This window comes from Meles meles, chromosome 16, assembly GCF_922984935.1.
Source record: "Meles meles chromosome 16, mMelMel3.1 paternal haplotype, whole genome shotgun sequence".
Classification (NCBI taxonomy): domain Eukaryota; kingdom Metazoa; phylum Chordata; class Mammalia; order Carnivora; family Mustelidae; genus Meles; species Meles meles.
Genome location: NC_060081.1, coordinates 26,763,364 through 26,777,685, shown reverse-complemented (window position 1 = coordinate 26,777,685; position 14,322 = coordinate 26,763,364). Strand labels below are relative to the sequence as shown.

The 14,322-nt window shown below is 47.5% G+C and overlaps 1 protein-coding gene across 1 annotated transcript in view; it reads left to right on the top strand.

Moving 5' to 3' along the window:
• TMEM131 (transmembrane protein 131) overlaps nt 1–11,958 on the top strand; it is a 232,751-nt gene extending 220,793 nt beyond the window's left edge. The window contains exons 34-41 of the mRNA XM_045980652.1: nt 2,031–2,155; nt 2,364–2,513; nt 6,329–6,494; nt 7,633–7,754; nt 7,841–7,937; nt 8,674–8,771; nt 9,692–9,852; nt 10,901–11,958. Coding sequence (XP_045836608.1) covers nt 2,031–2,155; nt 2,364–2,513; nt 6,329–6,494; nt 7,633–7,754; nt 7,841–7,937; nt 8,674–8,771; nt 9,692–9,852; nt 10,901–11,185 — 1,204 coding nt within the window. The 3' untranslated portion in view covers nt 11,186–11,958. The remainder of the gene's footprint in view (nt 1–2,030; nt 2,156–2,363; nt 2,514–6,328; nt 6,495–7,632; nt 7,755–7,840; nt 7,938–8,673; nt 8,772–9,691; nt 9,853–10,900) is intronic.
• The last annotated feature ends 2,364 nt before the right edge of the window (nt 11,959–14,322 follow it).

Below are 14,322 nucleotides of genomic sequence, written 5' to 3'. Positions count from 1 at the left end.
AGAGGGTTTCATGGGAGTCTTTATTGTTGTTGTTGTTTAGGTAGAATTTTTAAATAACACTGTCAGAAGTGGAAGGACATGGAAGATTTATAAAACTGTAACATTAATACTCTTGCCCATAAAAAGTGAATTTTTCACATTGGTTTGTTAACCTGCCAAAAAAATTCTACTTACTTGGGTTAACAGAGCCCTTTGGATTTTTGGTTAGCTCTTTTACTGATTCCAAATCTAATACATATTTATTATAGAAAATTTGTGAAATGCAGAGATACAAAAGAAAGAGAAGAAAATGACTTTAACCTACTACCATGTAAATATTTGTAAATAGCCTATGTTAAAATGGGTTTGTTTATATTATTATTAATATTTATATATTATTCTGTCACCTGGAAGGTTTGAACCATTCTGACCTTTGAGATCTGACGTGAATTAGTACGGTGGGCTGTCCCCATCCCAGAACCTAACAGAAACAGGCTGCCTTCTAGGAGTGAGAATTTGGAGTAGCAACAGAAGGAAGATGATGTGGTACATAAAAAAGAACCTGAAGGACAGGCTCGGGGAGGCCAGAGTGGTGTGTTGGAGTCACACACCTGAGGGTTGGGGACAGGACAGGAAGTACCCTAAGGTGGAAAGTGCCAGCGACACACCCATTTTAAAACATCTACATCAGCATGTAAACTTGGTCAGATTTTTTTTTTAATATTTTATTTATTTGACAGAAATCACAACTAGGCAGAGAAGCAGGCAGAGAGAGAGGAGGAAGCAGGCTCCCTGTGGAGCAGAGAGCCGGACGTTGGGCTCGATCCCAGGACCCTGGGATCATGACCTGAGCCTTTAACCCACTGAGCCACCCAGGCGTCCCTTGGTCAGATTTTTAATGAAAAGCAAGCTCTCTGCTTAGCCTTGAACCAACAGCTTTCTGGCCATCACCAGAATGGTGGAGATAACTGATAAATTTTGGAAGAAGCCTGGTAAGAGGCCACTGGGTTCTCTCAGCTATGTCTCATGCCTTCACCGGAAAACACCCTTCTTGGGTGTTTTCTTGGATAACCACAGTTAGCCCATCCAAGGCCTTCCCAAGCCTCTGACTTGATCTTGGTGACCATTACAGAAGCAACTTCGTAAAGAATACCTTTATGGCCCAGACAGTTATATTCCTCACACTGTTACCTTCTATAGGTCATCTGTCCATTTCTCCTAGAGATTGCTTCTCTCCCAGCAGATTTTAATGTTCTCTGCATCAGGCTATAGAAACTAAAATAGCCCAGCATGCCTCCCATTTTGCCTTGGACGGGAAGTTCAGAGCCAAATAGTTCTATTTATAAATGTTTATTATGTTAAGCTTAGCTCCGAATCTTTTAGAACACATATATACTCTGAATGAATAAAAAATAATACTTAAATGTTTGCCCAGGGTTAACCTTGAGTTTAAGAATAAAGAAGAAAATTCATCTCACCCTACTCACCCTAGAGCTTAGGCAAATCTGTCAGTCCTGCTCTGCAGTGGGCTAGTGGATTTTCATAGGCAACCCAGGAACTTAGCCCTGGTTCATTTCATAGTTTCTATGAGACAAATGTGCAGACCCTTTGACACTGTAAGTCGGAGACTTTTCAGAATCTCCACATTCAAGAATCCCACTAGTAGTCCGGATAATGGGAGAGACTCATTCACAAGCAAAATGACTGCATTTAGCAGCCCCCAAAACAGCATGTTTTTGCCAAAGCCTTTATACATACGATGTGAGGTAGGTGCTCTAACCCATTCCGTAGTATCAAACAACAGACCTCAGTTCATTGTCAGCACTCAGAATAGCAAAGGATAAATCTGCAAATGCTGCATGTCTTCTGAGCAGTCTTAGAAACATTTGGAAAGCAGCCAGTGTTAAGTTAGGACCATGACTACATAGCGTCTGAGGAAGCCAGATTAGAAAAACATATGCAATGGAAATTGTAGCGTGATTAGTGACTTCTACTCTCTGATCCAAAACAAAGGCATAAATTTGTATTTTCCATCCATGATTGTCTTTCAGTTCCTTAGAGCTCCCTTATACCCCCCCACTGGAAAGTAAACAACGCAGAAATCTCCCAACCAAGATTCCTCTTCCAACTGCATTAACAAGTGGATCCAAATCACGAAATTCCCAGAAAACAAAAGGTACTTTTGTTTGACCATATGGATATTTTCATGATTCATTGTACTAGTAATTATTAGTTGTGAGTTACCAGTAATCGATTAGTAGTCATCAGTCCTGTAAAAGGCTACAGTGATATCCTCATCCTCATTAGAAGGTTCATTGAAACAGACCTGAAAGAAAGGAATTATCCTCCGTTAATGATTTTTTTGTTTCATGATTTTTGTGTAGGTACAAATAAGTTAGTGGATAACAGGCCACCTGCCCTGGCAAAATTCCTCCCAAATAGTCAAGAACTAGGCAACACCAGTAGCTCAGAAGGTGAAAAAGACTCTCCACCCCCGGAATGGGATTCTGTGCCAGTTCACAAGCCCGGCAGCTGTAAGTATGGGGATTGAGAAACCATGGGGTCCGCTCCATGGAGGGAGGAAAACTCCATGGAGTTTTAAAAGGAGGCCTGGTATCTGTGGTCTGCTGGATGCCACTTGTACCAGACAGCCAAAGCCCCTTGTTCAATAGTCTGCCATTGGTAAAAGTGTCGTAGCTTGTTTGACCGTGGCGGGAGTGTTTACACCAGAAAAATCAGACAGTTCACATGAGGGCTCTTTTTCCAGAGCTTCTAGACCACACCACTTCCCAGTGTACAAAGTGGGAAGATCTGTCTGGAGCGGTGAATCACCCAAAGAAATACTTCTTTAGGAAATTGTTAACTCAGCCATTTTTTGCCTGACTAGTTCCTCATAACGTTTACCAGTGTAATAATCATTTTTGTAAAAATTCAGTCTTCCTTCAGCTTGACCCACATCTTTTACGTAAACCACCTGTGTGAAGGTTTCTCTATTTTACTCACTAGCTTCTTGACCTTGTTTGTCAGACTTGGCCAACAGTAAATCATGGCAGTAGCACAGGCTACTAAAATAAGATAGCAGTCCTCGCCTTACATACTTACGACCCAGAATAGAAGGCAACAGACACAGGCCAAGGGAGGGGCCTAATTATAGGTGTTTAGGGTCAAGAGAGGACCAGCTTGAGGACTAACCCATCTACGGTGTTAGAGTGAACCCACAGTTAGCCAGTTTGTGCCAAAGGGAAAATCAGAGTTGAACAAAAGATTGTTTGGGGCAAAGGGGGATTTAAATGAACACTGTGCGATTGGAGCCCTCAGTAAAGCGAAGGAGGAAAAGAACTTGGAAATCGAGGTGCGGTGTACAGGAAACATGGCGCCTTTTACATTTTCACCTGTATGAATACTTTTACATTTTCACCTCTTTCACTGGAAAGAGACACTTTTCTGTGGTAAAACCTCTAGCCCCCTATTTGTCATGAGACTTTCTGGCACTTTTTAATACTATTTTTTTTTTTTTTTTTTTGCCTGGGATGAGATACAAACCTAAATTCCTGGTCATTCAGAGATCTTGAAACGAATCTCTCAGTAGTCCTGGTGTCCAGGCTGAATGCTTTTTGTTTCCTTAGATTCCTCTCTGAGTTTCAGCTGGACACCGGTCCTTGGCTTCCACTTTGTGATTTGGGCCATGCCGTATTAAACAGACATCACCGCCCCCACAGAGGGACATTGTCAGCACTGGGCATACCGGGTTCCCAGGGAGCCAGTTTCATAGGGTTGTCTGCAGCCCAGCTAGGTCAGCGTGAACTCTGCTGCCATGAGTAGCACGTGGTACAGGAGAGGTGGGGTGTCAATCGGGCACAGCCTTCAAGACCAGATAGCTGGCCGTGACAGTGTCACCACCAAGTGGCACCTGACAAACATGCTGTTGTCCCTCGTTTGGGATGGAGGAGAAAAGGTGACCAGATCCAAACCCATGTGAGTTCGGCTCCCCACCTCAGGAGGGGAGGAATGTAAGAAATGCCAGTCAAACGGTCTGGAGAAGAAAATGTTTGGAAAGCAGAATGCTGTGGGCCTCTGTTTCCTCCCAGGCCTGTCTAAGAAGGCCAGCCGATGCCTCCGAGAGCTCAGTGCCTCAGGGCAGAGCTCCCTGTCAGACAGCTAGATGGCTTTGCCACTGCAGAAAGTGTGTACTCGCTCCAAGGCCCACATCTGCATAATGATTATGTGCTTTTCCAAGCAAGGAATACCTTACCCTGGTCCCACATCCTGTAACCTCTCCACTCTCTCCACCAGCCTTACTGGAAAGTTGTAGCAGGGCTCCATCATATACACAAAACTGCTACATGAAACCAGTAAGAATCAGTCTAATACACTCCCTGTCCCCTCTTTTCTCCCTTTTCCACCCTTCACTGATAACTGACCTGGCTGAGATCTCCAGTCTCCAAACCCCCTGCTAGCAGAGCTACACTTCCTAGGCTTCCCAGGGGGTAGACCATCCTCCACTGGGCTGTGCTAGCCGGCACCTCACTGGAAAACCATGTGGAGAGATCGCTCCACCCCCAGGCAGGACCCCTTGTAGCATGGTTCCCTGGGCCCCTAGGAGGTGCTGAGAAAATTCTCTTCAAATAACGTCATGACTTTAAAAGACAACAAATCCAAGGGTTTATTGAAAGGCAAACAGAAAGCCCCAGAGGAATTCTGTTGAGTCAAAAAGTTCTCTAATTGCACATGCCCTATGCTATTCTTGGTCACCTCCTACCTTCCCCCCATCTTCTCTTCTTACTTCAAGCGTTAGTCCAAAAAGTCTTTTTCTGACTTAAGTTCCCCTCTTGCATTCCAACATTTACTAAGTTACTCCTGGGCCCAGGGAAACACATCCCACTGAAGGAGGACTGTCCCACTGCGGACAGTTCCCGGCTCACTTCCTTTGGGGGAGGGGGTAGTCAGAGAAGGGGTCCTGCAAGGGGTGGCTGGGAAGGATCAGGACAGTTGTACAAATAATGGTCCTGCCACGTAGAGGTGATACCAGACACACTGCGCTGTAGGGGCTTCCGAGGCAGGCAGAACGGTGGAGAGCTTTGAGATGGGCTGTCCCTGAACATGGGCATCAAGTCAACAGACTACAGAGCATATAAGAAAGGAATTAACCACATAGTCAAGGGTGAGAGCTGGTAGAGTGGAGGCAGGGACAGGGAATGAGGGGCCAACGCCACTGAGGAATGCCAGAATCCTGGGGTAGGTGCAAGGTGTCAGTAGAGCTGGGGAATGAACGGCTCAGGCTTCGAGAAGAAGGCGGCTTCGCATGGCGGTGCCATAGGTGCTGCCTTGACGCAGCCAGGGAACATGCCTCTCCATCCGGGCTCTGAGCCCTGGGGGCTTGGGGAGAAGCACGGGTGTGGGAGAGAATCACAAGGGAACTGGAACCACCGTGCTGAGCCGGCTTCCGGTCTTTCTGGAGGGGAGATGAAACAGACCGTTCACAGAGACTGGAAGTAGAGCAGGCTGTCCTCGCTGTAGACAGGGCTTGCATGGGCCAGGAAAGGCCGTCAGGCGGGGATGGGGTGGGAATGTGCCCCGGCAGAAGAGTGTGCTGGGCAGGGATGGGAAAGGAGGGTGACAGGATGGGCCGTTGGGCCAGGAGAACTGCGGGGAGCTGCGCAACCACACACCCCAGGAGCCCATGGGGACTGAACTCGCAGAGGCCACAGCCCCCGTGGCTGGGGCCGGATGCAACCTCACCAGATGATGCTGTTTTCTGAAAGAAGTTATGTGTTTCCTCTTAGTGAGTGCAGAATTAATATTTTATTTATGCAGGCTTTTTCTTTTTTAAATTTTTCAAACAGCTGTGTACACCTTATCCTAAAGGGCAGCAGGACTCTCCTAGGAGCTCACATCCTTGTGCCGTGGACTGGGGCAGCAGCAGGGTAGAGTCAAGCTATAGGACTCAGGGATGTTTTGCCCACTACCCCCACACCTGCCTGGGTGGAAATACAGGGACTCTGTCCGGTCCCAGGCACTGACTTTACCTGCCCACCCCTGAAGGACGAGGAAGAGCCGCCTTCCCAGCCTGAGCCAGGAGAAGCTGTCCAGGAGCATCTGGCAGAGCACGGAGGAGTGAGGAGTCATGGCAGTGAATCGGAATGCCTCATTAGGCAGAGAGACGCAGGACTTCCTTTTTCCCTTTCAAACCTTGAAGCAGAACACATGTAAAAGCTTTCTTGCTGGCTGTTTTTGTTTTCATTTTTGTTTTATAGAAGCGGTTGAGTTCTGCATTCTATCAGAACATCAAAAGTAATTTCAAGAGTAAAAAAACACTACATTAACAAGACCATTTATTTTTCATTTCCAGCTACTGATAGTCTTTATAAACTTTCTCTGCAAACCCTCAACGCAGACATTTTCTTGAAACAACGCCAGACCTCACCGACACCTGCCTCTCCCTCTCCCCCCGCTGCACCTTGCCCGTTCTCGACCCGGGGCAGCTACAGCAGCATCGTCAACAGCAGCTCCAGCAGGTGGGTCCCTGGCTGTCCCCAACCCTTCAGATAGCTAAGTTCGGAAAATGCTTGCACCCTTGGATTGGAAACGCTCAGTGGCCACAGCCTGCTGTCCTGTCCCACTATTCCTGTCCTCTACCATCTTCTGACCTTTCCTGGGGTTAGTGCCCGACCCCAGCTGTGCATCATTTAACTTAGTAGAATTACTTTCTAATTCAAGAGGCAGTGAGCATCCTAAGTATTTAAGGTCTACAGCCGCCCTGTGCATTGAGGAAGCGGCTTTACAGGATGTTTATTTTGCCCTTACGGCCGCAGAGCTCAGCAGTTACAGGCCAAGACTGGCCGCCGCAAGGGCTGCTGCACCAGATGCCATGCACAGAGGCGGCAGCCTCCCGACGGGCAGGCAGGACCCAGCGATGGCGCTCCTTCGTGGAGGCCCAGAGCCCCCCCGTGTTTGGCTAACGTGGTATAACAGCAACCTCAGTAACAGTGAGGAGCCCGGGACGAGTTCTTAGTGAGTGCCAGCATGCCCCCAGCGCTGCACGTTCTCCCCACACACACACCTGCAAGCCGAGCCCAATGTTGTCACCATCCCTGCTCTGCCCTTGGGGAACCACCCAGCCTGACATGACAGCCCAGTTTTTCTCTCTTGCCAAAGATCCAGAGGGCAGGCTTCCCTGCTTGGGGCCCTTGCTGTACTGGGCCCCTTACCACGTCCTGACACGCCAGAGACTGGAACCCTGTCACATAGTATTGCCTGCCATTGAGCCCTTGGTCTCCTCCTCAGCCCACGACCCAGTGGCTACCTATCCAGTGGTCTTTAAAATGGGATTGCAGCTTTGCCAGCCCCTAAATGCTCATCCCTGCCCTGGTCTCTTTTCTAGGGGCCTTCTGTTTTCACACCTTTCCCCCAGGTCCCTTATGTCCCATCAGACGGCACAGTCTTAGGTCTGGCAGCATTTTAGGTGAGGCCAGGCCATACTCGGGGGCTGTCCTGGGCTGTTTCCAGCTCCCCGTCAAACTCTGGGCCCAGGTACAGTGAGGGCACTGCATGGACTCGGTCTCAGGGCAGCCAAACTGCCCAAGACAAGTGCCCCCAGCAGGCCTCCAGCCTGGACTAATGAGGAATGGCCCTCTCTTTGCTTCTTCATTCAAGTGACCCTAAAACCAAGCAGCCAAATGGAAGCAAACACAAATTGACAAAAGCAGCCTCACTCCCTGGCAAGAACGGCAACCCCACTTTTGCTGCAGTCACAGCTGGGTATGACAAGAGTCCAGGTGAGTGGCTTGGGGTCCTACCTGTCACACCTGGGCTTTGGGCACAGTAGAATTACCTTTGATTGATTCAGAGTCCATTGTTACAGGTGGGAATGGCTTTGCTAAAGTTTCTTCAAACAAAACAGATTTTTCCAGCAGCCTTGGCATTTCGCACACTCCTGTCGACAGCGATGGCTCAGACAGGTACAGTATACCATTCTTAATCAAAAGAAAGCTAAAAGGCAGGGCTAGCTTCTTCCATCCATACCTGTGTTCCCCCCGAGATTCCAAGTAGGCCATCCTCTCAGAGCTCTGGTCTGTTGGGTGGAAGCAGAAGGCCCAGTTGCTGTACTTGCCCCGGTGGCTCCCCCGACAGAGGGCCAGGTGTGTGTCCGTCCTTTTTCCCTGTCACGGTCTGTTGTAAGAAAGGATGTGAGCACATAGAGGAGAACAAACTATGCTTGAGAGTTGGTACGGGACAGTGTGTACTGAATACTGGAGATGCGCTCTCCCGACCCCGAGCAACCCTCCTGGGCACGTTGACGGGCAGCGATTGCTGTGGTTTGATTTCCCAGGTCAGTAACAGTAAAGACTGTCCATACAGCCCCAACTCGACCTACCCTGTACTGAATGGGGTGAGTGCTGGATTGGAAATTTTTAAAATCAATCTTCCATTACCAAAAGATCAACATAAGGAAAAAAAAGACTACCTGTCTCTCCGCAGAACACCTGCTTTGAGCCCAGCTCACAGCTCCCACATAGGCTAGGAGCTCAGAACCTCTCTGTGCCTGAACCCTTTTTGGCACAGGAGCCTGTCTTCCATAGCCGGAGTACCCCCGGGTGACGCAGCGCCCGCTGTCTGCGAAGCTGTGTGTAATAGGCCTGTGCGCGCTAACCAGTATACATCTCTGTGTGTTGCATTTCCTCCTGTAACATCCAGCTCGGGTTTGTGGAGTCCTGCCAGCAACCCCAGCAGCCCTGACTTCACACCCCTCAATTCGTTCTCGGCCTTTGGAAATTCTTTTAACCTAACTGGTGGTGAGTGTTTAACACTAGACCTGCAACTAATAAGCCCGTGGGCAAAGAAAAAGGGAGGATGAGGTCTAGTTTTATGTGTGGAGAAACACGCTGAACTAGGAGAGCCTGTCTTTTTTTGTCTTTTTTTTAAGATTTTATTTATTTGAGAGTGAGTGAGAGAGCGAGCACAAGTGGTGGGGTCAGAGGGAGAAGGAGAAGCAGCCTCCTCGTGCTAAGCAGGGCCCCTGAGATCACGACCTGAGCCGATGGCAGACACTTAACTGACTAGTCCACCCAGGCACCCCCAGCCTGTCATTTTGTCAGCGCATTTCTTTATCCCTGTAGTCAGGCACTGACAGAAGACACGCAGGCTGGCTTCAGGGCAGCCGGGCTGTTGCAGCTCTCCCAGACAGATGCCTGGGCTCGGGCCCCATCAGCCCTTGGCACAGCGGCCTGCAGCGAGGGAGGCCCAGCAGGAACCTCTCTAAAGGGCCTCCTCTTCCACCCGCCTGCAGCCCAGGTGTCCGGCAGAGCCAGCTCGGTGCCAGGAGTACCAGCTGGTTTGTGGTCCCCAGCGGTTATTTAAGAACTTCAGGAAGGGATTGTGTGTCTGAAAGGTGACCCCTGGCCACGCTGGGCTCCTTACTTTGTGTCCCAGACTAGAGGCTGCAGTGTGAGCTCTGCCTTAGCCGCAGTCACGTTAGCAATGGGATGTTTGCATGTGTCATCCAGCTAGCGGGCCGGGTAAAGAGCTCAGACTGCGTGCCGTGCGCTCGAGTTCTGGGGAACACCCGCTGTGCCCCGTTCTCCCCAGGCTGTGGCGGGAGCTGGCAGAGCAGGTGAGGGGCCCCGAGTGAGAGCTGGGGGGACATGTGCCTCTGAGTGAATGCCCCAGTGAGCATGGCAAAATAATACACACTTGATTGCTTCCTTATTTGCAGAAGTTTTCAGCAAACTTGGGTTATCTCGGTCATGCAATCAGGCCTCCCAGAGAGGCTGGAACGAGTTTAGTAGTGGCCCTTCATACCTTTGGGACTCTCCAGCAACGGACCCCAGCCCTTCGTGGCCAGCCAGTTCCAGTTCCCCGACCCACACGGCCACAGTGAGTACTCGAGGCTCGGCCTCACCTGCTCCCTCGTCACTCCTGCTGTTACTATCACTGATCCTCAGGCAGCACTGATGCCGTTACAGAGGCCGGAGCACGGCCTGGAAGGGGCAGGTTAGTTCTTCTATGGTCCTCATTGCCGTGTCTTCATACTCTGCCCAAGTGACCCACCCGTACTCGTCAGTGATTACAGTCAGGAAACTATAGGAAGCACTAGTGAGCTCCTGTTGGGTGGGTCTCCGAGTTGAGCCAAAACATTACCGCCTCTTCCCAACCTGCAAGTCAGGCCGCAGCCGTGGCTGGCAGCCAGACAGCGGCAGAGGGTGACCTTCACCCTCTATGACCTGTAGCCCCTCGGGCCCCCGGCAGCAAGCTGCTGGAAGGGTGCATTAATTTTCCTTGGGGGAAGCACCTTAGCTTGAGCTTTTCCAGTGTACATTTGTTGGTTTTTCAGCTAAATTTTTCTGTCGAGATCATGCTCCAAAGAAGTATTCTTGCCAAGATAATTACTGGTTTCAGCTTCCACAAAATGATGACAGAAAAATACCCTGCTGTGATTCCTTCTTCATTCTCAGGAAAACTAAATTAGACAAGCAGGGTTGAAAGTAGATACTTTACCTTCTTTACTTGTAAATCATTCTGGCTTCAGTTTTAAAGAATGATTAAGCTGCTTTTAAAATGGGTCAGTAAATATTTTAGGCTTCGCAGGCCATACTGCTTCTTGGCATCTGTTCCCCTCTGCTGCGGTCATGCCGACGTGGCCGGACGGGCTCTCCCCCAGGGGGGGCAGCCATGTGCCCGCAGCCCTTTGACTTAGAAACAGGCAGGGCTGGATGTGGCCCACTGTGGTTTGCCAGCCCTTTAAGATAGCAGACCCATCTGCTCAGATGCTGAGATGGCTGTATGTATGACACATTTGTTTCAAAATAAAGAAGGTGAAAGCACTTCTGGCCCAGCCCCAGTTTCTAGCATAAGCGTCACCCGCGAAGCACCCCTGTGCCTGTCCGTCCTGATGCTCCATGCTGCGTGTTTTCTGTCTCGTCAGTCGATCCTTGGCAACACCAGCAGCTTGTGGTCCACCACTCCATTCAGCAACTCGATCTGGTCCAGCAACCTGAACAGTACCCTGCCCTTCACCACTCCAGCCAACGCGCTGCCAAGCATTGGCCTTATGGGCACAGAAAACTCCTCTGCTCCTCATGCTCCCTCCACCTCGAGTCCAGCCGATGACTTGGGGCAGACCTACAACCCATGGCGGATATGGAGCCCCACAATCGGAAGAAGAAGCTCCGACCCTTGGTCTAATTCACACTTTCCTCATGAGAATTGAAATTAGGCAACAAAACAAAAGTGGGGGCCCTCGTCTAGATCATGATATGCCAGTTTTTGAGACATCTTTTTAAGGCTGTTACTGCTGTAGCTTCCCACTCCCCACCCTCCTCATCTTTGCAAAACAGATTCAAGCAGGGCAGGCTTGTACCACTCGCTTCTTTCAGATCTTTCTTGCAATTATGATAATATGAGATTTGCTGTTGTGCTTTTAGGGAAAAGTCTGGACTCAGCCACAAACTGTAATAAGACCTGTGCATCTGAAAACCTTAGCTGCTATCAAGTCTCCACCACCTGTCTTCTTCCGTCCTTTATTTATCTGTCTGAACACAAATTGACATTTACAGCTAAGGAGATAATCTGAGTTGATTCAGAAGTCCTGGCATGTGACAATTTTATTAAATTTCCAAGTTTGGTTTTTAATAATTTCGCAATATTATGCACCAAGATCTAATTTTAAAAATGTATGAGGACTTTGTGCTGAAAAATACAGAGTATTTTTTTAAAATAAGGCTGTCTTGGTTTAAAAGCAGATTACAGAAATGTAAGTCAACTTTAAGAACCGTGAATGAATGTAAAAACATTCGGTTGAGACCATACGCATTTTCTGTGCTGTTTGTACTTGAGGTATGTACCATTTGTATACCTGAAGTTATTTTAACGATAAACTGAAATGCACATAGCCAAGTCTTGGGATACAAGATTGAATGTGTATTTCTTAAAAATACAACTTTGTGTTGTACTTTGAAATAAATGATGCTTTTTTCAAAAGCCTTGAATTGTTGTATGTCTCTTCTTTATGGTAAGATGAATTTATTCATCACTGGATTCTCTCACCCCAGAGCGTACCGTTCTATCATTGCCTTATTCTGTGCAGTTTGATTTACCGTGGCTGGAAACCCCTGTGGTCTAATTAAATTCCATGTCTTTCCATGGTGGTCACTGAAGGTCCTTGAGAGAAAATAATTGGCATATCTAAAATTTATTCTTCCTTTTAATTAGAAGTGTTTTGACCCTTTTGCAATTTTTCAGATCCCCGCAGATGCTCCAAATGGAACCTGTAGAAACACCACATACCAGGCACACTGGGTACGCCACAGTGCGTCAGTCCGGCTGACCCTCTCACACAATCTTGCCTGCTCCAAGTGGCTTTTCTCCCCCACTTATTTCCCGTCCATTTTAAAAGCCAGCCTTTGAACACTCAGCCTTGCTGGGTAACCAGCAGACATTAAACACAAACTTTCTGTTTGCGGTCAATTACATCATGAAGAAATCCAACCATCCCCCAAGGTCAAAGTGGTTTAGGTGAAACGTACAAAATGAATTTGAGTCTCACCTCTTCTCTGCTTTACACCAAGGCTCAGTAGAACCAGCCACGTCCCCTTTCCAACCTATATTTTGTCCCTCAGGGACACCAGATTCCTGTACGACTGGAGCCCTGGTGCTCAGAGCCCATGGCAAACGTGGCCCTCAGACAGTCTCACTAGCAAATCTTCTGTATGCACTTGCAAAACCGCGACACACACATTCAAGGCTGGAGCTTCTCTTTCTCCACCAAAGCCAGTCAGGTGTTATTGACCAACAGAAACAGGTGAGCTTCCTGTTAACCCTCATTTACGAGAGAAACAATAAAGGTATCTCATTAAAGGCTTTGAACTTCTTCATTAGAATCACCTGACTCTCCCAAAAATGCCTTCCTCTTTAAAAAAAAAAAAAAAAGTTCTAATTTCACCCCATGTTGCTAACAGTAGCAGGACTGAGAAACACCAAACATATGAAATGAAAAATAAAAACGAGAGCCTCTGCTGTTACTTTGTTACTTCCCAGTAACTCTCATGGGAGATGTTTGCCTGGCAACAGACTCACCTAACCTGAACTGACAGGATTCAATCTAACAGTTCATGGTGAAAAACTTGTTAGCATGGTAGTTTGCTTGGCACAAAGCTGAGTTTGAATTTTAAAAATAAAAGCTTGGGGTGCCTGGGTGGCTCAGTCAGTTAAGCATCTGCCTTTGGCTCAGATCCTGGAATCCTGGGATCAAGCCCCACATTGGGCTCCTTGCTCAGCAGGGAGTCTGCTTCTCCCTCTACCTGCTGCTCCCCTTGCTCCTTTTCTCTATCATTCTCTCAAATAAATAAAAATCATTAAAAAAAAAAAAAAGTAAAAGCTCGGAGGCGCCTGGGTGGCTCAGTCGGTTAAGCACCCAACTCTTCATCTCAGCTCAGGTCATGATCTCAGGTTTGTGAGATCGAGATTGAGCTTGCTCCATGAGAAGTCTGCTTGGGATTCTTTTTCTCTCCCCCGCCCCGCCCCCCATCCCTCTCCCTGCTCGTGCTTGCTCTCTCTCAAAATAATATTTTTAAAATAAACTAAAATGTAAATACTCCAAAAGACATGGAGTATCCGAATGGATTAAAAAAACAAGCCCCATGGATGTGCTGCTTACAAGAGACTTATTTGAGACACAATGACACCTCCAGATTGAAAGTGAGGGAGTAGAGGACATTTATCATGCTAATGACATCAAATAAAAGCAGGGATAGCTGTCCTTATATCTTACAAACTAGATTTTAAACCAAAGGCTGTAGTAAAATATGAAGAGGGACACTAAATCATAATAAAAGAAGATCTAACAATTGTATTTATGCCCTAACATCAGAGTAGTCAAATACATAAACCAATTAATAACAAAATTAAACACATCGATAATAATATAATAGTATGGGACTTTAACACCCCACTCACAGCAATGGACAGATCATCTAAGCAAAAGATCAACAAGGAAATAAGGGTTTTGAATGACACACCGATCAGATGGACCACACATATATTCAGAGCATTTCATCCTAAAGCAACAGTATACACATTCTTCTGAAGTGCAGATGGAACATTCTTCAGGATGGATCACACACCGGATCACAAATTAGGCCTCAACCAGTTAAAAAAAAAAAACTTTGGTATTATTCCATGTGTATATCCAGAACACAGTGCTTTAAAACTTGAAGTCAATTACAAGAAAAAATTTGGAAGGAACTCAAATACATGGAGTTTAAAGAGCATCCTACTAAAGAATGAATGGGTTGACCAGGAAATTAAAGAGGAATTTGAAAAATATTGGAAGCAAATGAAAATGAAAAC